A 25,250-nucleotide genomic window follows, 5' to 3' on the forward strand; every position below is an offset into this window, starting at 1 on the left:
AAGTGCAGGAGCATTTAAAAAATACAAAAATGAAAGTGCCAAATAAAAAAATAAGGTGTATTTCTCAGTATTATTCTCATGCTATATTATGCATTCTCAATTGTATGGTATATTTTGTGCTGTATTGTATCTACAATTGTAGCTATCATTTGGTATCATCTCTCTTTCTGCATACAAATCTGATTCAATAAATCCCCTAAAAGACTGATGTTCCACTATTTCCGAAACACTTTTTCTATGTAATTTATGTCATAAAAGGTGGCGGTGCTCCACAGCTGTACTTCACAATAGTAATGTGTTGCCTGAGATAATTATTTCTAGCTGCCAAGGGTTTTCAGATAAAGGACAGAGGACTCCAGCAGCCTATCATTAGGTATTAATTATTCTAATTCTGTCATCTTCTCTCATCCACATTAACTTCTTTTTTATTAATTATCCCAGTGGGTTTGAGCAGCTCTCAGAAAGTACGTACTCTTTTGTTTCATTGGCACGTGACCCCTTCCATCAATATCTTTCTCTCTCTTGCTCAGACTTCCTAATGGCAGATTTATCATCTGTCTGTATCATGATTCACAAAGGGGGCACAAAGCAATCCTACTGTGCCAATGATTTCTGCACTATTCTGACCTTCAGCCGCCCTCCATATACCCACAGCAGTTTGTACAATCATTGACAAAAGCATGGCTTGTAGCATTGTCACTAACCTACCCCAGAGCTCCAAGAAAAAGAATGTACTTATTGCTGAATTCTGCTTATCTAGACCTTGAAAAGTTATTGTCGACATTGATTCTAATTTCTTTGATTCCTGAAATTTTTCTTTTAGAAAAATGATTGATGGTTTTAATGCCAAGTCTTTTAAACTCAGTAGAAATAAAAATGGTGATTGTTAGTTGACAATTTTTGATATTTCCTGTATACGTGTAGAGAGAAAAAAAGATTAAAGCAAAAGACCACCATTGAATACGATTTTATTTTATATTTTTTCTAAACAGGTTTGAAATTCTGAGCTGATTAATTTCTTAATATAGCTTTATAGAGGTGGGAGCTCTATTTTTCGGAGCTCTATATCACCTACTAAGCATTAACATACGTTCCTCTGGTTGCATCTGCCATCACTAGGGGGGGGGGGGCTTACTGCTTTATAATGGAGTTAAAGGGTAACTAAACTTTTAAAAAACATTTGACCTGTCATCGTGACATGCCAGAAGTTTTGATTGGTGGGAGTCCGAGCAACGAGACCCCCACCGATCCCTAAAACAATGCGGCATAAGCGCTCGGATGAGCACTACGCCACTTCGTTTTTGATCAGCTCCCCGAGGAAAGCCGAGCGAGCGGTGTACAGACTCCATAGGCTTTTTACACCACTTTGAGGAAAGCCGATCAGTAACGAAGCGGCACACCGAGCGCTTCTGTCACTTTGTTTTAGAGATCGGTGGGGATCTCCGTGCTCGGATCCCCACTGATCAAAACTTCTGACATGTCACCATGACATGTCAAAAGTTTTTTAAAAGTTTAGTTACACTTAAATGTATAAACAACATGCCATAAACTCCCGCTAGTGATTTCTGCGGGCAGCCAAAATGGTATAATTTAACTTTTTGTCTGTGCAGGCGATTTGGATCTCTGTATGAGAAAAACTGAGCTCAGACCATTATTAGTCAGCACAAAGTTTTGGACGTAAAAACGACATGCTGTTAGAAGTTGGGCATTCACTTAAAGGATGAGCACTAATACCATAATTTGAAATCTATTTACCTTGATATTATATGAGTGTATTGTATCCTTTTTGTGTTTTTGCCTTAAACAACTAATTTTGGAAGAGCAAAACTTAGTTTATTCAACTGAAAAATGATGGTCATTCTAAAAGCAGTTCTTTGTAGTGCATTTATGTTTAATAAACTTCCTGCATTGAGAGATACTTTACTCCGAATAGGTAATTAATCTGCTGCAATAATTTAGACTCTTGAAACTATAATCCATGAGAATATTACAGGCCAGACTCAAAATGAGCTAGCAAATTATTGTGGAACCTAGCCCACAATCAGTCCAATGCTTAATATAAAATATATCATATAAAATGCACAAAAATAAGAAATATGTCCCTTTGCAGTAGGAGATATGACTAATACCCCTGTTTTGTCATTATAGTCTGGAACTAGGTACATCATAAATAAATACATAGAAGAAAAAATTATAATAATTACCAGAGAAAGACCACCTATGTGTTTAGTAAACCACTGGTCACTAGCATATAGAAATGGCTGCTAAGCTAGTAAATCAAAAAGAGATGACTGCTAAATCATTTAGTCATAGGGTCAGTTGTTACACCACTGAGATTACCATCAAGATTACTAAAGCTTCGTTCACATCTGCAGCGGCCTTCCGTTCATGGTTTCCATCAGACCTTTCCGTCAGGGGAACCTATGAATGGAAACCATAGCTTTCCGTTTGCATTAACATTGATTTCAATGGTAATGATTCCCTTACTAATGGTTTCCGTTTGTCCCCGTTCTATAAGGTTTCCAGGTTTTTTTTGCGGAATAAATAGCGCTGTCGACTTCGCTATTGATTCCACCAAAAAAACGGAAACCTTATGGAACGGAGACAAAAACGGAAACCATTTGCATTGGAAGCATTACCATTGAAATCAATGGTAATACAATGAGAAAGCTATGGTTTCCGTTTATGGGTTCCTCTGACGGAAATATCTGACGGAACCCATGAACGGAAGCACGACGCAGATGTGATCGAAGCCTTACCTCCGTTTTTTTGTTCTCTGGATCACTTGGCAAAAAATTAGACAGCCAAAAAAAATTATGAATACACTTGAAAACCTCAAATTAGGATAGATTCTTAGTATTGAGTATTGTATAATATATACATAAAAATAGTAATATAGACAAGTAGTATAGATAAGATTAGTAATATTAACACATTTGCAGCATTTACTGTGAACTGTACAATGATGATACCTACTATAACCAGCTAAGAAAAATCAAGGACATATCTTATTTTTATAACGGGCACTGGCCAAAAGTCCCCTATTTTCCTAGATCACACTGAGAGTTACCTCTAAACAACATGGGCTATAAGGGGCAGAAAAAAGCGCATTTAGTTTCCAAGGGACGGCACTTCTGGATCACCAAGGACAGGCACTGTGCCATAGGAGCAGATACATTTACACATTATCCTTCAGGTTAATCATTGATTGAGCACAATACCATTGACTGGAAACTGAACAACTGAGTGACCAAGGACCGTACTGTTTCACAGACTATTGGACAAGGCACCGTGACAGGAAAGTTGTCTGGTGTTGTTTCGAATGGTAGTGTGGGTGCTATTCCAAGCATGGGTATGAGGCCCCATTGTTACATACCCCTTTGTACCCATAGAGGAGCAGTGGATTCTAGTGACTTACCCCTGCTGAGTTGTGTGCACACTCATTATACAGAAGTCTATTTTGTAATACAGAATACAAAAACCATAGATAAAGCTGAGGTGTCACAAGCCATCTTTTTTTTTTTACTTTTCTTAGAATCGATTAGTTTGGATTACCATCATAGAAACTTAATGGTCCACATCTATTTTTCAGTTTACATCTGACTTTTGTAGGAAATTGCAAAGGCTAAAGAGTATAAAATTTGCACAAAATAAGACGCAGAAATGTTCAGATTTTTGTTCTCATTCCAAAATAGGAAATAGCCCAAAATAGTGGTTATAGTCAAGATCTACTTTTAGCCCCATTTATCAAGACAAAGGTTAAAAAAGGCCCAAGGTAGTATCGCAAATGTGCAGCTGCTTATCGCAGGCATAAAAAGAAGTTCAAATAGTCAGACAATACCAAATACACCAGATTTAGGCCTTATTCACACATTGCAGATTTGGTCAGTATTTTAAAGCCAAAACCAGGACTAGATCCTAAACACAAGGGAAATATAATGGAAAGATGTGTTCCTCTTTTCTTCTTTGCATTTTCTCCTGATTTCGGCTTAAAAATACTGATGCAAAATGCTGAAAAAAATCTGCAATGTGTGAATGAGGCCTTATTAACAGGGATGCATCTTTTAATGAATAAGGTACAATGCTCACTAACTTCCCTCTCCAATTTAATTTGCGCAAATTAAGACACTAATATTACATATGGCCAATTAAAGAGGTTATCTAAGACTTTAAAAAAAAAAAAACAGCAGAATATGTAATAAAACAACAAAATATACAATACTCACCGCTCAAGCGTTGATGCTCTTGTGGTCCCCTGGTGGTCTTTACCCTTACACGCTCTTGTCTACATGCCAAAGATCATTTTCTATAGCGGCACGTGACCGTTGCAGCAAATCATTGGCCGCAGGAGTCATGCCAGGAAGTCTGGCATGTGGCCGCTGTACGCAGTAATTGGCTGCAGTGGTTACATGCAGGTATGACATTGGTGCTGGCATCTAAACAACGTCTGGGAGGAACCACCGGAGCATCAACAGTGGAGCGGCGGTGGATTTAACAGGTGAGTAATGAATATTTAGTTCTAAGTGTTCTGTATCTGTATTTGCGCCAACCTATACTTTATAAAATAACTGTTCTCTTTTCAACATTCAAATCTTACCAAGTGAATTGTATCCACGTTTTCTGTCCAGCTCTTGTGAGATCCGGTACGTTCACATTAACACATCTTGAGGTGTCAGCAGAAGCCTTGAGGCTCGGCTATGCAGCATGATCAATTTCCATATTTTTATTACAATGTATGTTTCTGAGCAGGGCTCCATGCATTGCGGCTAAATAGCTTTTGGCTCCATCAGCCATGGTGTGTTTATAATGAATAAGTTACCCAACTTTTTTCTTGCACATTAAATAATATGTGTAAAGTCCATGGGTGGAAATACCTGTGAGAAGAAGTATTGGTCACACTAGAATAAGACTTAGGAACATTTTCTTCTTCCAGCGCTGGAATTAATATTTAATTCACACTGTTTTCATACAGCTAGGGACGTATTTCATTATTAAAAATATAAGGATATTCGATGCAAGCCTGGCTATCTGCAAGAAACCTTCAGCTCACAGTTCTGTGATAAATATACGGCTTATACTGTGTTGCACTTTGAATAGACGCAGATGTTTTGGATCCCATAAGGACCATCTTCAGTTCAAGCACCTTAAAGGCATGAAATATTTTCAGAAAGGCAAGAATAGAAGACGTCGGTAGTTTTAGATTCTCCTAGGAGCACTCACTGACAGTGGTAGTTATAGATGGAGGGTCACCAGCAGATTACAGCAGGCTGCTCAGAAATCTATAGGTCACACTTATAGGTTATGATGAGTCTAAACGACAATAAGCCATTTTCTACCATAATCATGGCGTATTGGGAAATTAGCTTTTTTGAGGATGTCTTTATGTGTTAACACTGGCCATATATTGATACAATATCACTGTAGTAATTTTCTTACTTGTAGCCACGTAATAATTATAAATGTACAACTGGTAGTAGCCTAGTCTAAAAAACTCTGATTCATAGGAGAGTTATCATTTTATAATGTTAAGGCATATCGCAACCTCTGGAATCCCCATGATCCCTAAAACGAAGGTACTGTATAGCTGTTCTCTGTGTCATTCACTTCAATGGAACTAAGCATTAGTACTAAACGCAGCAGTCCATACAAAAGAGTCAATGTGCCTGTGTAAACAATGGAGGGACCACAACGCTTGAACGTTCCAGGATTCGGACCCTCACTGATCATACATTGATGGCCTATCCTAAGGAGTCTTGGAAACCCTTTTCAATTCTCCTCTGTGGAATCCATTCCCACCTTTCCTAAAATACAAATGAATGTGAAAACAGTATTTGAGTATGAAACGAAAAGTGCCAAATTCCTACAACTCAAGATGGAAGAAACAATAAAGAAAACTACAGTAACAATAAAATAGAAATGGTTATGGGATTATGGTATATGCACAGAAAAGCCAACAATAAAAGGAGCATTCTCAATGAAGGATGAGAAGTATCTGTACAGTGACCATGAAGTCCAATTCCCATTCCTAAACTGTACCATGATCACTCTACTGATTCCAATAACAGCTTTTACCCACTTGTAAGTCTATAGAGTATTGCAGCAAGTTATTACTGTAGAAAACAAGCTGTGAACCTGACAACAAGCACATATATCATATTCAAGTGTGTAAACCCAAGTGAAATACAGAAAGTTTATGTATCAATGCCTCCCATGATTACTTCATCCATTTACTGTAAAATTCTAATCCCATATGAATGGTAAACTAGATTTATAACTGAGATTATGGTAACATTTTCTAAGGGACAAAATAGAACTTACCTATATCTATGCAAAAGTAAGGATATTCTTGTATACCCTGATTATGTAACAGATGTTTTGCAGCAAACTGTAAAGCAAGCAGTGTTTCCAAACCAATGTCTCAGGAACCAAACTTGGCCTCCATGTAACCATGCTTATAGTCCTCTAGTTGTTGGTAGCTGCCAATATTAGGGTTAGTTCACACATAGCGTAAATACTGCGGTTTTACTACAAAAGATTTTGGTACAGAAAATCTGCAGCATAGTACAGTAGCAGCAAAGTGGATGAGATTTGAACAAATCTCCTCTACATGCTGTGTAAATGGTGAGCAGAAAAAAACGTTCAGAAATTTACATGCGGTGCAATTTTTCAGTCCGCAGCATATCAATTGTATTTGCGTAAATGCTGCTTATTTGTTGTGGGATTTCTCCATTGAATTCAATGGGGAGGTAAAGCCCGCAACAAATAGAAGACGTTGCGTTTTTTGCGGCGGAAAAGAAGCAATTTTGCTGCAAAGAACGCAACTCGGAAAAAAAGTTCTTATACTTGCCTAGAAGTCTGTGTTTCTTCGTCCAGGCTGGCCTCCTGTTATGACGTTTTATCCCATGTGACTGCTGCAGCCAATCACAGGCTGCAGCGGTCACATGGGATGAAACGTCATCCCAGGGCTTCAGAGCATCAGGAAGTCAGAGGGACGCGTCGCTATGATAAGTATCCATTTTTTTTTTCTGTGCAGCTTTTTGCAGCAGACATTCCAAACTGAAAAACTGCACCACAATTTGGTGCGTTTTTTTTTCATCCAGAATCCCATGCGGCGCACAGGGTGGATACCCTGTGTGCTTTTACACAGCGCATCCACCCTGTGTGAACATACCCTTATAGTGTAGACATGCCAATAGCCACGTTAAATTAATTTGGTTTATCACAGGGGTTTAATGATTGATATCTTTGGTAGACTTCCTATTAATGTTTAGACCCAGCTCACACTTTGTGTTTTGATCTAGTTTTTGCATGCAGTATTTATTAGCCAAAATCAGAGCAAGGAGAAAGCTTCATGACTGCTGTTTTTTGGATCCATTTCCAATTTTAGTAAAAAAAAAAAATGTTGTGCAAAAATTGCTTTCAAATTATTATGGTTCATAAGCGAAAAAATGTTTGGGACCTCTGGTGTACAATATATAAACTAATGTCTTTAGGGTGGCAAATGTTATTTGTTGTTTTCTATGATTACAGAACCTGTTTTAATGGTAAAAAGTAGAAACGTATGGGGGAAATTATTTAGAGGATCTCCCATAATTGGCTTATACAGTCCCTTCTCTGAGATCCTCATCTATTGGGGGAACAGGTGTCCCCCCCACTTATGTTAACTGTGATGTCCGCACTCGTGGGCAGGGTATGCATAGATGAAAAATCTTGCAGCCCAAGCCTTATTTCAAGTCTTTGCGAAAATAGTTCTTAAAACTAGGAAGAATGGGGTATAATAAGCTATTGCTAATTGAAGAGTTTTTGGTACTAGCAAAGTTAATTAAGATATGAAGAATGCACACAACATATCCAAACTTTATAATGTATACTACAATGTGATTTGGTCCCTGAGAGCATTTCTTGGGGACATGGCTCCATAAGAGGAGTACATCCATAGAACGCTATGCATACATACTTCATCTATATATACCCATTAAGTAAAGAACAAACAAATATGCACATTAGCCATTATTGTTCCTACATTCAAGGAAGAAAGAACTGAATAGCAGGCATTCCAAATTGCCAGTACATTATGTGCTCACTTCAATAAAATGTGTTTGTCCTGAAGAACCTCTTTAAGTAAGAACGTTAGCGTTCTGGTTTCTTTAATTAACACTAGGGAGATTAATGTATAATTTCCAGAGTAAATGCTATAGTTAACAATCTATACAACATTTCCGCTATAAGGTCCATCATTTTCCTAATTTCCTAGCCTGTTTAAACACTGCAGAGAACATTGGATAACTAGGAGAACTAGGAAATGTGCTTTGTTACATTTAGCCATATTCTAATGATTTTCTTATGAGTCAAAAATAAGTTGAATACATTTGTGTTTCTTTCTCCAATTTATAAAATTATCCTGTTGCTTCCAGGCAAAAAGTATGATTACATCAAAGCTGATGGAGTGACTATTCAGTACTAAAGTTAAGCTACTATTAGATTAGAACATATATACATGGGGTGTTATCCACCTTTCAGTTTGAACGCACACATGTACAAAAATAAATAATTTTAGTGCATTAAATGTGGTACATGTATTTTCCTAATTTCTTTCTTTTTTTTCTCAGTTGCCTTAGTTTATGAAAGGCTTTGACTATAATTTCTTATGAAAATATATATATATATATATATATATATATATATATATATATATATATATATATATATGTATTCTTTTCAGTAAGCACTGAAAGAGAAACACTGATTATAAACATTTCCTTCCTTCCACATGAGCTGAGCAAACTCTAAGCACTTTATTTTGTGTACTGTAAGGAAGCTTAACTGTGAAGGAATGATTTTAAATTCATTCATTTGAATGGAGCACATATCTTCTGCAGCACCGGAGAGGGGCCATGGTGGTTACAGAACAGGGCAAGACTATGCGGTTAGCAGCTGTTTTGATCAAATAAATTCTACTGAAATAAGAAACACATTTCATTTCTGTACAATTAGAAAATCAAATGTATGTATTTTCCCACTGCCAAACTTATGGACTCATGAGTAGAGATGAGCAAATCGATCCTACACAAATCAAATTTGTTACGAATTTCCCAAAGGATTTGCATTAAATATTTGGGATTCGTCCTGCGCGAATCGCATAGAGAGGCAGCCACCATTAAACAGCTCAGAAGAAGACAAGTAGACAGAAAAAAAGGATCACCTAACCTCAGCTGACACCCTGGCAGGATTCCCCATAATGCTTTGCAAGCAGTCTTCCCTCTAGCACAGCCAATCATGAGAGGTATAGGTGTGAGTCACTGATGACTCAATGGATGACAGTCATACGAGTCATAGCCACTATAAACAGCCCAACCCAGAAATGTGTCTGCTTCATGAGGAGAGGAAAGAGAAGACATCAGACAGAGAGTGAGATATAGAGCTAGTAAAACACAGAATACAGGTAGATAGGGGATTAATGTCGATGAGCGTCTTTCATAGTGGGGAGAAGAGATTAGAGAATAGATAGTTCGATTTACAATAATTTGATAGAGAGATAGATTATATAGAGAGATAATAGTCAGAGTCAGTGTGTTAGTTAGGCAGGCAAAGGCAGTCATTGCTGTGAGTGAATGCTGCTGCAGCTATACATGTAATTTATTACATACATTTTTATGACTCACTCATCTTTATCACATCATTCACAAATTTTCTTCAATAATATTAATTCTGGCGCTGATAATGTGCTGATGCCTTCTGAATCCAGGTATCATGGACGTGATGTCATTCATTGTTTTGTATAAACCTAATAGTGCTCCCAAAAATTGGCATATTGTGCTGTGTCAAGCATTTATACAGCACCGTTATAATTTAAACTGTGACCAAGTGACAAATGTTTTTCAAATAAATAGATTTTATTTCAAATTAAAATCTTTGTGCTTATGGCATGCCGTTACCTTCTGATACAGATGTCATTGACGTAACGTCACTCATTGTTTTGCACATATCTAATAGTGCCACTAACATTTGGCGTATTGTTCTTCGTCAAGCATTTGTACAGCTCCATTACACTTCAGTCTGTGTCCAAGTGACGATTTTATTTTTTTACAAATATATATATGTCCTTTATCTGTGATTTGTTTAAGTGTGGGTACTCGCGGGACGATGAACTTTAACACGGGTTGCGACCTTGCGTATTTTGACCAAAATATAAACTAATACCTCATGTTTATCATGTATATTTTTACAGGATGCAGCCAGGCCTTTTAATGCTGGGGAGAATGGGATGGTAGTACTTAGTGTGGTACAACTAGAAAGTGCTGGTTAGCCCGCCTAATCTAATAGTATGGGCGCAATTAATAGACTGTAATCCGGCATGGTGCACTACACATATCCGTGTGACTGGCACCTTTATATAAGCCTTATCTGTGTGCAATGATATTACTAAGCAGCCACCCTTTTATGAATAGTAGGTGTGAGAGTGGCTGTTCATTATTATTTTGCACCTGTGCAACCTCCCTCCATGTAGCATTGAGGCTTTTCTGCATCCTGCTGGGAACTGGGGCTTGAACCTGCCTTTGTAATAGTAATTATGGCCTTTTTCTGTGTTGTTTTTTTTTGCACTGCTTAATGTGCAATATTCGCTGGAATTTACCTTGCATATGCTGGACCGTCTGTACAAGCAGGGCAAAGTGATCAATGATTACACCCTGCACCAGATCACTAACACATGGATCATGTGCTATTTTAAGCTCAGGCAGTAGCAGCTCATCAGGGATGCGTTTTGCTTACTCAGGCCCTTCGAAGAAGCCATCAGATTTGTGAGTAGGGACAACAGCGGCATCGAGTCATCCCCCTGATATTTCTAGTGGAGCAAACACTCACATTGATGCAACAAAGGACGGAGGAAGAGCAACTTCCACATCTTGCTCACCGCCGGGGCGGGATCAAGGGTACCATGGGCCCCGGGCAGTTCACAAAGTGTGGGCCTCCCCGAACTCTGAAGACTCTGTAATGTTACTCTAAAGGCCCTCGCTTAAAAAAAGCTAATTGGGGAAGTTTTTCCTGCTTCCAAAAGAGAAGCAAAATTGTAGTATTACCACAATATGCTCTGTGCCCAGCTTGCCGCAGCTCTCACCAGGCAGACGCCTGCCGGCCGCATGTCTGTCTAGAAGGCCCCTCTCTGCTGCCTATCTACAGCCTCTGCAGGCGCTACTGCTACAAGTAGCAAAAGCAGCACAAGCAGCAGTTGATAGTTTGCTGAACTTAATGGAACAGTAATTTTATCTGCCGCGCCAACGTGACGCACATCAGCAAACGGATACGCAGCGTCTGAAAAACTGGGTTCAATCGTACATGGACCGTTCCCTTTCTCCGGAAGATGCCCTGAACCCTGACCTCATGCACTTCTGGGTCAGCAGATTGCAGCAGTGTCAGGAACTGGCCCAGTTTGCCATCCATGTACTGTGTTGACCACCCTTCAGTGTATTGTCAGAGAGAATATTCAGCATGGCAGGTGGCGTCCTCACACCGAAGAGGACAAAATTGGCCTCCACAAGTGTGGAAAACATTGCATTTGTGATAATGAATCAGGCATGGATCTGTGAGGATTTTCGCATACCTCTGCCTGATCCCAATGAATAGATCTGCCATTGCTGACAGTAAGCGGCTGGCTATTTATCACCGGCCCATATGTTTCATACTGTACTGCTGCTGCTGCCAGTGCTGCAGCTACCACTACCCTTGCCGCCGCTACTACCAGCCCTGCACAGCCTTACCCCAAAAAAGGTATCATTTTTTGACAGCTTTTGTAAAAAGTCATTGCTTCTTTATGTGTGTATATATATATATATATATATATATATATATATATATATATATTATTTTTTTGTGTTTTTTTATTTAAAAATTACACCAAACCTGTTGCTATTTTACAGAAAAGGGATAATTTTTGGACCTCTTTTTTAAAAGCCATTGCTTCTTCCGATGCCGCCATGTGTGTATAAACGCCGGCAGGCTGCCAACAAAAAGGGATAATTTTAGAACCTTTTTATTAATTTTAAAAAGCATAAAAATCTGACAGTGCATTGTGCGTTTAAACAGACTGTTTGTTACCCCCAGTTACTATCCGTTTACCTATAAGCCATATATGTTGCTGTCACTTGGACATTACTAATGCTGTCTTGGCATTAAAGACCTTGAGAGGGGTTGGATGGGGTTGAGTCTTAGGGCGGGTTCACACGTGGCGGAATTTCACTTAAATTCCGCTGCGGACACTCCGCAGCGTTAATCCGCAGCGGTGCCGTTTGTCCATTGACTTACACTTTAATTTAGCAGTGTTCGTTTAGACGAGGCGTAAAATTCCGCTGCGGAGCATAGGCTGCGGAGCGGAATTTGGTGTCCGCAGCATGCTCTGTCTGTTGCGGAGCAGTGGCGGACTCATGTCGGAATTTCTCCATTGACTTCAATGGAGAGTCAAAATTCCGCAATGAAGTCCGCAGATCTTATGTGTGCTGCGGAGCGTATTCGTTTTACTACCATGACATTTCTTCATTCTGGCTGGACCTATGTACTTCTAGGTCTACAGCCAGACTGAGGAAGTCAATGGGGCTCCCGTAATGACGGGAGCGTTGCTAGGAGACGTCTGTAAATAGTCACTGTCCAGGGTGCTGAAAGAGTTAAGCGATCGGCAGTAACTGTTTCTGCACCCGGGACAGTGACTACCGATCTCAATATACATGTATCTGTAAAAAAATAGATAAGTTCATACTTACCGAGAACTCCCTGCGTCTGTCTCCAGTCCGGCCTCCCAGGATGACGTTTCAGTCTATGTGACGGCTGCAGCCAATCACAGGCCAAGCACAGGCTGCAGCGGTCACATGGACTGGCGCGTCATCCAGGGAGGTCGGGCTGGATGCCGAAAGAGGGACGCGTCACCAAGACAACGGCCGGTAAGTATGAAAATCGTTTACTTTCACTAGGGAAAGTGCTGTCCCTTCTCTCTATCCTGCACTGATAGGGAGAAGGGAAGCACTTTTCCCACAGTCCGCAGCAGCTAGTCCGCATCAATTTACTGCACATTTTGTGCAGATCCGCAGCAGAATCTGCAACGCAGATTCTGTGCGGCATTGATGCGGACAGTTGCGGAGGAAATCCGCCACGTGTGGTCATGCCCTTAGAATACCTTTTTAAATTTTGCGACAAATTTATTTGGATTTATTCTAATCTGATGGCCAGTTTGCGAAATTCGCTCATTAAAAACTTGTCAGTTAAAGTTTCAAACACAATATGACATTCATGTGACCTTGACAACGTAATTATTTTCTGCTCAATAGCTTGTGCTACTCTATGCAAGCGGTGTCTTTTTTATTAATTATATTTATTTTCATTGTCTTCTATCTGCAGTTCTTGTGTACAGAACATAATAGCGATTTCTTGTGTCTTCTAGTGTATCGTGCACGTTCTTTGTCTCTGGTGTGCACATTGCTATTTCTAGCTGAGACTCCCCGTCAAAGGCAATTTCACCTCTATGATAAAATTGTTTGGAAAAAAAATCCCCCATACCCCACCTTACATATTTCATTTCCAAGCTGCCACTCACAAGTCTCCGTATGCACTAACGTAGCCTCCCACACTCCTACTAAACAGGACTGTTGCTGTGCTTCTTCCACAGTGTTTCATCTAACAATACATCTATTTTAAGCCACTTCAGGGATATCACAGAAAGCAACATAAATGTCTCTGGAGATCACATTGAGTCATTTCCCAGGAAAAACTCAATGTTAACCCTTTGGTAGGAGTGTGTGGGGGGGGGAGTGCTACATTATGGAGACCTGTGAGTTGGCCTACTATAGTCGTAATCAAATTAAAATAATCATATCAAAAGATATCTATCAAAAGATTTTCTTTCTCATACTTAAACTAATGTCAGATTATAAACTAACATTTTAGTTGAATTACCCACACTAGGGCATGTCTCTAAGTAGATTTAAATTGGATGATCCTATAAAAAAAATAAAGAAAAAATGCTTGCTAATAATACACAAGTGCAAAAAAAAAAACCTTCTTATGCACCAAATTTGGGGTAGATACATACAGTAAGTGTGGGGAGCTTTGAAATTGGATAAAGTGGTGTTGAAAACTGCAGATGATTTGCTTCACATTTTTTGCAGTTGTTAACTTTAACCGGGGCAAGGGTATATGTATTAAAAAAGGAACTTAAGCAGCTACTATGGGGTCCTAAGGAGCCCATGAGAAAAGAGACCCAGCTCAGCCTAACAAGTAAGTAGGAAACAGCGGGTAATGCTGTCCAATTTTCCTTCAAGTAATGAGAAGGGGGTATCAAACTCTGGAACTTTCCATACTTGGATGTTCTGGTGTAATTTGAAGCTCAATCTGTAACAGGACCCTCCAGCTTACTGTGCGCCATTTATAATACTGGTGTCTTCTTATGTGGCAGAGGGGCCTTGGGTCTACGCTCCTGTGTTAAAGTGTGTTGTATGGCGACCACCGTAAGTAAGGCTATGTTCACACCTGCGTGTGGTGTTTCATTGTTCTGCTCCATCATAACAGGAGCAGAACAGCTAAAGAAACAGACGTCCCAGATCCGTCACATAATGAACACCAATGGTGCCTAACGGAACCTCTTGACTTTAATGAGTTCCAACAGGTTTCCATCATTGTATTCGTCGTTTCCCAAATGGAGCTTCCAATGCAGATGTGAACATACCCTAATCCTTATTTACATAAAACTCAAAAAATGCCTTCCAATAATATTTTGGGTACATCACCCACTTCTAGGGCTCAGGCACATTTTCATTAAATGAACCCATAAGAATTCTGTGTACTAACGTGTGGTCCTCCATAAGGCAATATTCTACCCAAATGCAATAATTTGCATTAGAGCAAGCAACAATTCTTCTTTTTATGAAAAGTATGAGCCAGTGAAATTCTATGGGCACCATCATTTGGATCCATGTGACAAGCAAATGGAGCTGAACTCCATAAATGTGTTATTTCTTACAACCCCTTTAACTACTCGAATGTGCAATTAGTATTTTATGACGTATAAGAGATTTTCATAAACATATATCAAATACAATGATCTATAACCTCCTTTTTCACGTTTTTAAACATGGCCATTGGTCTCCTAGAGATGTTTATATATTTATTTCTTTTTTCATTTGATGCATTTTTAGACCATTTTACAATGTGCCCACAGGAAAACAGGACTTCTGCTCATAGCTCCACCTGGAAATGAGGAGTTTGAGTCAATGTGTAAGATTATGGAAGAAAGAAAGATATCATGGGAGCCTCTGACTCAAGAGAAATGCAAACTGAAATATCCCGACTTTTTTCTAAAGTCTGGAGAAGTTGCCTGTTGTGACCATGATGGTGGAGTTCTGAGCGCCGACAAGGCTCTACGGGCGGTGCAGGTACAGTAAAGTTATTCCATATTGATATTCCTCAGAGAGCTTTGTAATGAGAACATGGAACACCAAGGCATGTACACATTATAATACACCCTTACATAAACTGATAAACAAAACACGTCATGTCCTCTGCTAGACACACATCGGAACGTTCCCCGTAATTAGATTAGCTAATGATTACAATTTATTTACACATAAGAATTAAAAAATCTAATTTTCAGTACAGACGTCTTCGATCTACAGAGCGCATATATCCAAAGTGTGAAATTGCTTTGTTCATAAATAGTTCTTTGTTTTACGGTGGAAAGAGCAACATAACTCTTTGGGGACTAAACCAGACTGCAGCATAGTTGTGTTTTCTTGCTAAGAGTTCAACTAATGAAAAAAAAAACCCTGGATCAATTTAAACATGTTTCTTTACATAATGTTAGATCTACAGTATATCTAATTAAACATCCAGACAAATGAAATGGGTTGTTGACAATTGTTTCACTGATGTATACAAGTTGGGTATGTCACTATTTAATTACACTTTCTCTTATCCCATCTTTGTATATGATTAAGATACTCCATCTCTGGCTGCCATGCAAATTAACATTATCATGATCACGTCTACCGCAACTTACCCCCGCTCTCGACTGTTCTTGGCGTCTCCTCGGTTTGGGCCGACACCGCGCCTCAGTGTTGCATGTTTGGCTTTCTTCCCCACCACAGCTCTCCTTCAGATCTTCTGCTGTCCACTACTGCGTGTGAGCATTGACGCTTCCTGTCTTAAAGGGTCAATGTACGCCAAACCACCCAGCTTTCCCAGGGTACTTAAAGGGGTTTTCCCATGAAGAACATTTATGACATATCCACAGGATATGTCATAAATGTCAGAAAGATGTCCCATAGATGCAGGTCCCACCTCTGGGTCCCACTTCTATCTCTAGAACGGTCTTAGCTTTTTGTGCGCACGCTGCCTTACTGATTACATGGTCGGGAGTTACGGAAACAGCATAACTTGCTGAGCCACGCTATTTCTGTAACTCCCATAGAACTGAATAGTAGTAATGGAAACAGCGTAGCTCGCATGCTACGCTGTTTCTGTAACTCCCGACCATGTAATGAGTAAGTGGCTGGGAGGCAGCGTGAGCACAAAAAGCTAGAACGGGGTTTAGGGGACCCAGTTCTAGAGATAGGTGCGGGTCCCAGAGGTGGAACTCACATCTATCAGACATTTATGACATATCATGTGATAAATGTCCTTCATAGGAAAACCCCTTCAAGGTACGCTCAGCTTTGCTCTGGGCCTGAGCAATAAGGGTGTTTGTTAATTAAACTTGTTCTCTGCTGGATTGCCTTATTGGATTTACCATTAGCTGAACTTTGACCACGTCTTGTCTGTCGTCTGCTCTGATCTTCTGTCCTTCTTCCAACCATTATAGTATAACTCTACCTGCCTTGCCCACCGATTTGTCTTACCGTGCGTGACCGTCTGCCACCTGCCCTGACCTCTGCTAGTATTGAATGTGTACCTTGTCTACTGTTTTTGTACGTTGTCTGTTCACGTCAACTGTTGACAACGAAGACTACTCTGGGGGTAGCGACCTGGGGTTTACTAGCTGCCAAGTCCACATCGACATTCAGCGGTTAAAGGGTGAACAGCTGGGAATCCCTAACACTCTGTCACTTGTCACTAATGTTATTAATAAGAAGGTCCGTTTTTACATCTTATTGTTTCAACTTTTTCCCCTAAAAAGTCCCCTAATACAGATTCCCAACCATATTACTATGGGGGAATTCCTGAAAGTTGTTTGCACTCCCAGGCAACGATTACTCCCAGTCTTACCTCAAAGTAGTTTGGAGTAGTGTAATGGAGTTTGGATTACTATATTCTGGCTTAGATTTTGTGACTGCTTTGTCTGCCCTATGCCAAGCATGGGGCAGACTGTCTTCTGGGGAAGCCCTAACCAGGCTCAAATAAGCCCAAGTGTTCCAGTTTAGCAAATAGTGCCCTAAAATATTCCTATTATCAGAATTGTTCCCTTTTGTCATAGTATTGTGAGCTTATTATAGAAGTTGTGCCACTTATAAAGGGAGGAAATCCAATAAAAGATATATTAGGACATTAGTGCTTAACCAATTCCCTAATATATGTTTATCTTCAACAAAGATATATCTTTATTTTTAAAATTGTCTGTTTGAGTGCATAGATGTGGCAGCATTGGTCCTAAAATAGGTGTTTGCTCCAAATTACACTTCCATATGTACCTTTATAGTAAACCCCAGCCTAGGGACAAAATACTCCAGACTCCCTTCATGGGGTTGTTTGAGATAAAAAAAATAGTCTGCTTTTTCTCTGGAAGCTGTGTCATTCAAATAGTGCCACTCTGTCATAAGGGATGTGCCTTGTATTGCAGCACAGCCTTATTCCATATTTCTAATCGAAGACAACTCCTATAGGGCTGGGGACTCTCTATGGTTTCCAAAAAACTGGAAACGTAAAATGTTCTTTTCAGCCTACCTCCTAGTATACCTGCTTTTATTCCCAAAATATGAGAACCTGTGGGATAGAGGTTTGGTGGAAGAGGATCAGGGTATTGTTTAATTTATCTCAAATTTATAGTCACAGGGACAAATCTTGTAAACTGTTTCAAAAAGTTTTATGTGAACATAAAGTCCTTTATGATTCTCTTACAGGAACAATTTCAGAAAATGGGTGGAGTAATCCGGGATGGGGAAAAGGTAAAGCACATACAACCTGGCCGAGTGGTTACTGTGACAACAACCTCCGGTTGCTTTGAGGCTGAAAAATTAGTCATCACAGCAGGTCCATGGGCCCAGAAGGTGCTTAGTCCTCTTGGCCTTGAACTACCTCTAAAGGTAAGAAATTTAATTTGTTGAGCCTTCTACTGCTACAACATTTTGGTATCTATCATAAAGTCACTTTTTTTCAAGTAGACAAGTAGTGAAATTACTTATTACTTTTTTATTTGATTTACAGTAGGATTCTTTGAAACAGAACTGCATTTAAAAGGTTTCTGGGACTGTCATCCTCCCTTGGGCAATATATATCACTGCAATGTGTTAGAAGCTCCTCCACTAACAAACAGCTTATATTACCAGCCAGTTTCTTTTCCAACAGCCTTGAGATTCCTTCTAAGTAACAACACAAAGCCCAAGTGTTGTATGCCTGTCAATTTCCAACCACCTTTAGGGATTACTTTTCCCTTTATATGAACACTCTAGATAGAGAAATAACAGGGTCATTTATCTTAACCGGTGCCGGTTGCCATTAAAGGAGCAAGACAGTGTAGATGTGTTCCTAATTTATGAACCTCTTCGAAAGAGGTTGATTATTATAGATTGGTCTGACAATACTCATTTCCAACTACTTTGCTACTGGAGTGATTCAAAGTACTTTGATCGGGAATATAGGTGGTACAGATAATGATGTTATATTACATAAATATCTTGAGCTCTATTCACACCATGTTTGGCCATATAGTTGGCAGTATATATCTGGGATAAAAAAAATAAAATATCCAAATATATACTGTACAATATCCCTAGGCTTCTATGGAACAGCCATATGTTAAAAGTGTGTCCTTTGAGTATACATTGGGTACGTATGAGTTTGCATACATCGCCTTTAAAAAAAAAAAAAAAAAAAAAAAGAAATATCAAACCGATGGCAATTGTAAGCACGATTGCAACTGTATGCATTAAAAAAAAATAAAAAAAAAAAATACTTACATAGGATACAAATGCAGTATGAACCTAACTTGAGGATCCTTCTATGCCATGTTTTTTTCTCTACCTATTTTGAAAGTGGTATTTTGTTCTTCTTTTAATGTGTGCTGTGAACATTTAACTTGTTCCTGTAATATTACATTGCCACTTGGAGCGCATACCTGCAGGAATACAATTCTCAACATTTTCTGAGAGAAATATGTAAAGAAAAAAGCCTGGTGTAAAAGGGACCTTACCTGTATAGATAAAAACACATTGGGGCCGATTTGTTAATGTATTTTTACCGGGTTTTATAAAGCCCTCTGTCAACTTTTCCAATAAATACAAATGTGTTGGAAAAAAAGAGTAACTTCACTTTCTTTTTTCATGAAAGATATGCATTGTATTTGAAAATCAATAAACCTTTATTAAATAGCTTGATCAGCCAATTTGTTTGTTTTTATTGTTAAAAATAGATTTTAAGTTATCTGTTTGTTATATTTCAGGGACCCTCAAATTCGTCTTCCACCATCTTTTGCTACAGCTATTCCATCTTCAGCTCCAGGGAACGGGGCTCACATAAAATAGCCATATCTCCAGTTGTGTCTCATCTAGAACTGCTGTAATCTCATCTTTCATATGCCATCAGAACCACTGTTCTAGGTGGTCCACAGCCCGAGATATTTGTAGTGAGCCCCCTTCCCTCCAGTCTCTCACACTGAGCCTGCATTCCGTGTCTTTAGTTAGGGCACGTCCAGTAGTCTAAGAACTCATAGGGTACGTTCATACGGCCTATTTTCGGGCTGTTTTTTGGGACGTAAACGCCTGAAAAACGGCCGAACGCAGAACGCCTCTAAACATCTGCCCGTTGTGTTCCGATGGGCCATTTTTTTACGCGGCTGTTATGAAAAACGTCCGCGTAAAAAAACGGCCGCGAAAAAGAAGTGCATGTTACTACTTGTTACGTTTTTGGAGCTGTTTTTCATAGACTCTATTGAAAACAGCTCCAAAAACGGCCGCGAAAAACGCAGTGAAATTAGCAAGCGGCTTAAAAAACGTATGAAAATCAGGAGCTGTTTTCCCTATTTTCAGACGTTTTTGAGTTTGTGTGTGAACATACCCATAGAGTGCACAGTATAAGCATAAGTTCACACAGAGTGTATACGCTGCGTAAAGGTACACAGAGTATCCGCCCTGTTGCCCGCAGGGAATTTCGGTCGAAAAATCGCACCAAATTCTGATGCCGTTTTTCACCTGGAATGTCCACTGCGGAAATCCTGCAATGAAAAAAAGAACGGATATATTTACCATGGAGACATGTTCCTCCAACGTTCTGCAGCCCTGTGATTGATTGCAGAGGTCACATGGGATGAAACGTCAGCTTGGACGAGGAAGCATAGAATTCTGGGTAAGTATAAGGGTATGTTCAAACGGCCGTAAAGGCCGAAAAACGGCCGAAAAATCGGAAGCAGAACGCCTCCAAACATATGCCCATTGAGTGCAATGGGAAAAACGGCGTTCTGTTCCGACGGTCCATTTTGAAAAACGGCTGCGTAAAAAACGGCCGCGAAAAAGTGCAGGTCACTTCTTGGGACGTTTTTGGAGCTGTTTTTCATAGACTCTATAGAAAACAGCTCCAAAAACAGCCGTAAAAATTGCGAGTGGCTTCAAAAACATCTGAAAATCAGGAGCTGTTTACCCTTGAAAACAGCTCCGTATTTTCAGACGTTTTTGAGTTTGCGTGTGAACATACCCTTAGAATGTTTTTTTTTCCTGAGTTGCGATTTTGTTTTGGAGGAATTCCAGTTTTTCTGCCGCAAAAAATCGCAACATCTACTGTCTGTCCCATTGAATTTAATAGGGAGATAAAACACGCAACAAACCGCAATTGTTGCGATTTTTGCGGCGGAAAATCTGCAGTTCCGGCAAAAAAATATCGCAACTCAGGATAAAAAAACAAAAGCTGTGATTATGCAAATACGATTGACTTGCTGTGGATTAAAAAAACACACCACAGGTCGATTTCTGAGCGTTTTTTCTGCTCATTATTTACGCAGCATGTTGATAAAATTTGTCAAAATCTCATTCATTCTGCTGCTACTGTATTATGCTGTGGATTTTCTGCAACGAAATACGTTTACTCGGCGTTACAGTAATTGTATGTTCACACGCAGTGTTTTCAGACGTAATTCGGGCGTTTTACGCCTCGAATTACACCTGAAAAAATGGCTCCATTACGCTGTAATTATGGTGTAATTTCTCGCATCGCCGTCAAAATACGGCGCGTAAAAAGACGCCCGCGAAAAATAAGTGCATGTCACTTCTTGGGCTGTTTTTGGAGCCGTTTTTCATTGACTCCATTGAAAAACAGCTCCAATAACGCCCATAAAATACAACGCGAAAAACACGAGTTGTTAAAAAAACGTCTGAAAATCAAGAGCTGTTTTCGTCTGAAAACAGCTCCGTAATTTCAGATGTATTTTGGTCACTGCGTGTGATCATACCCTAAGGGCGGATTCAGATGAACGTGAGCGTTTAGCGCGCACACAAAACGCTGCGTTTTGCGCGCACAGCGGCAGCGTGTCAGCTCCGTGTGTCCTGTTCATATGGATGCGCGGCTGCGTGCTTTTCGCGCAGCCGCCATCATTATGACACTCCCTTTGGATGTTTGTAAACAGAAAAGCACGTGGTTATAAGGCTTGGTTCACACGACCACATTAACGTCCGTAATGGATGTACGTATTTCGGCCGGAAGTCCCGGACCGAACTCAGTGCAGGGAGCCGGGCTCCTAACATCATAGTAATGTACAATGCTAGGAGTCCCTGCCTCTCCGTGGAACTACTGTCCCGTACTGAAAACATGATTACAGTGCGGGACAGTTGTCCTGCAGAGAGGCAGGGACTCCTAGCATCGTACATAACTATGATGCGAGGAGCCCGGCTCCCTGCACTGAGTTCGGTCCGGGACTTCCGGCCGAAATACGTACATCCATTACGGACGTTAATGTGGTCGTGTGAACCCAGCCTAACAGTGGTTATTGTGGCATATGAAAGATGAGATTCTAGCTGTGACACAACCGGAGATATGGCTATAGGAATTCAGCCCCCTTCCCTGAAGCATTCCTGGAGCTGAAGATGGAATAGCTGTAGCAACAGACAGTGGAGGACGAATTTGAGATGCCCTGAAATAGAACAAACAGGTAACTTCAAATAGATTTTTAACAATAAAAACAAACAAATCGGTTGATGAAGCTATTTAACCCCTTAACGGATATATCCGTCACTAGTGGGTGCTAGTTCGCAAATCGTGACGGATATATCCGTCACTCTGATCTCGTGGGTACTGCCACTGTACCCACGAGATCAGCGGCATGAGCACGGCTGTTACAAACAGCCAGGCTCTCTCTAATTGCATCAGTTTAACCCCTTAGATGCCCGTCAATAGCAACCGCGCATCTAGTGAGTTTGACAGAGGGAGCGAGCTCCCTCTGTTAACCTATCGGCGCCCCCGCGACGCGGTCGTGGGGTGCCGATGGGTTTCCAAAGGCCCCGAGGTCTGCCCTCAGCAACTGCCTATAAGGCCATGCCAGAGGTATGCCGTAATTGATTTCCTGCCAGTTTTACAGTAAAAGGGCAATAATTCTTTGGTATATTAAGTATACCAAAGCATTATATCTGTGATCAGAATTCCCTAGTAGGACTAAAATAAATTGTGTAAAACCGTTAAATAAAGTTTATGAAAAAAAAATAAAATGTAAAAAAAAATAACACATCCACATATAAGGTATCGCCGCGATCTGTTGAATGAAGTTAAGACATTAATTAAACCGCTAGGTGAATGTCGTCCAAAAAAAAAAAAAACAACAGCAAAATTCCTTTTTTTTACATTCCCCACACAAAAAATAAAGTAAACGTTAATTCATAAGTCCCATGTACCCCAAAATAGTACCAATGAAAATGAAACCTTGTCCCGCAAGAAACAAGCCCACATACGGCTACATTGACGGAAAAATAAAAAAGTTACGGCTTTTGGAATCCGGTAATGCAAAAAAAATTAATTATGGCTTTTATTGTGCAAATGTAGGAAAACATAAAAACCTTTACATATAGGGCATCCCTGTAATCGAGCCGACTCATAGAATAAAGGTAACATGTTATTTACACTGCATAGTGGACGGTGCAAATTTATAACGCAAAGAACAATGTCGGAAATAGGTGTTTATTTTCAATTCTCTCCTAAAATAAAGTTAATAAAAGTTAATCAAAATATTATGTGCATCCAAAAATGGTGTAATTGAAAAATAGAACTCCTCCCGCAAAAAACAAGCCCTTATAAAAAAAAAAAGTTATGACTCTTGGAAGGCGACACTGAAGAGAAGAAAAATAATACTTGGTCATTAAGGCCAAAAAAGGCCTGGTCGTTAAGTGGTTAATAAAGTTTATTGTTTTTCAAATACACTGCATATCTGTCACAGAAAAAGGAAGTGCAATTACTCTTTAAGCTTCAGAGTTCATGCTGCACTGAGGGAAAGACCGACACTCCATTCCTCTTGTGCGCCGCTATTGATAAATCTCCCTGTAACGACGCCAACTGGCACTGGCCACGAGATAGCAGAACTAGGCTTCACCTATAGAAATCCCCTTTCCTGGGGATTAACAGTGACTCCTGGTACTCATTTATCCTCAGGGTAATGATAACAGTCGAGTTATGGTAACAAACATATAATGGATGATAGTAACATCTGACCCGAACTCTAGGTCGCCCTATATCTATCCCTGGATCCAGGGGCGTAGCTGAAGGCTCATGGGCCCTGGTACAAGAATTCAGCTTGGGCCCCCTACCCTTCCCCAACACCACAAGACCTCTGCCGCGCCTATGCCCAGCCTCCTTGCCCAACCACCCCCACAGTATAATGCCCCCCATAGCCGCCTCCACACAGTATAATGCTCCCTGTAGCTGCCCCATACAGTATAATGCTCCCATAGCTGGCCCCCACACAGTATAATGGCCCCCATAGAGTATAATGCCCCCCATAGCTTCCCCAATACAGTATAATGCCCCCCATAGCTGCCCCACACAGTATAGTGCCCTCCACAGCTACCCCACACAGTATAATGCCCGTATAGCAGACCCCATACAGTATAATGCCCCCATTGCAGACCCCATACAGTATACTGCCCCATAAATGCCCCCATATAGTATAATGACCCCATAGCAACCCCATACAGTATAATGACCGGAAAAGCGAAAAAATAGAGGATCCAGCGCAATCAGTTAAAATAGAACGTTGTTCCAATTTTATTTTGAGTGATTAAAACAAGATCGGACCGATCTTGTTTTAATCACTCAAAATAAAATTGGAACAACGTTCTATTTTAACTGATTGCGCTGGATCCTCTATTTTTTCGCTTTTCCTGTCTTCAATACCGTGAGCCGTCACGGAGATCCAGGCGCAGAGCGCAGAAAACCTGCATTCAAGGTGAGCTGGAGGATCCCTCCCACAGCTTCTGTTAGTATAATGACCGCATAGCAGCTCCATACAGTATAATGCCCCATAGCAGACCCTATACAGTATAATGCCCCTCATAGCTGCCCAACACAGTATAATACCCCCATAGCAGCCCCATACAGTATAATGCCCCCTTAGCTGCCCTCCACAGTGTAATGCCCCACAAAGTATAATGCCCCCATAGCAGCCCCATACTGTATAATGCCCCTCATAGCTGCCCCCACACAGTATAATGCCCCATAGCGGTCTCCCCACAGTGTAATGCCCCATAGCTGCCACCAATTCAGCCCCCCTATACAGTATAATGCCCCCATAGCTGCCCAACACAGTATAATGCCCCATAGCGGTCTCCCCACTGTGTAATGCCCCATATCTGCCACCAATTCAGCCCCCCTATACAGTATAATGCCCCGATAGCTGCCCAACACAGTATAATGCCCCCATAGCATCCCCATATTGTATAATGCTACTCATAGCTGCCACCATATCATCCCCCCCCCCCTCATACAGTATAATTCCCCCATATTTGCATAATAGAAAAATAATAAAATTACTTACCTATCCTCTTTCCCACGACAGGTGGAGGAGGAGATCATTCTCCTCCTTTGTCCTGTGT

General features: G+C 40.3%; 1 protein-coding gene across 1 annotated transcript in view; it reads left to right on the top strand.

Annotated features, from left to right (window-relative positions):
• Window positions 1–25,250, top strand: part of PIPOX (pipecolic acid and sarcosine oxidase) — a 74,251-nt gene that overhangs the window by 21,879 nt on the left and 27,122 nt on the right. Inside the window, exons 3-4 of the mRNA XM_075854296.1 lie at window positions 15,200–15,413; window positions 18,093–18,275. Coding sequence (XP_075710411.1) covers window positions 15,200–15,413; window positions 18,093–18,275 — 397 coding nt within the window. The remainder of the gene's footprint in view (window positions 1–15,199; window positions 15,414–18,092; window positions 18,276–25,250) is intronic.

Source organism: Rhinoderma darwinii, chromosome 2, assembly GCF_050947455.1.
Source record: "Rhinoderma darwinii isolate aRhiDar2 chromosome 2, aRhiDar2.hap1, whole genome shotgun sequence".
Classification (NCBI taxonomy): domain Eukaryota; kingdom Metazoa; phylum Chordata; class Amphibia; order Anura; family Rhinodermatidae; genus Rhinoderma; species Rhinoderma darwinii.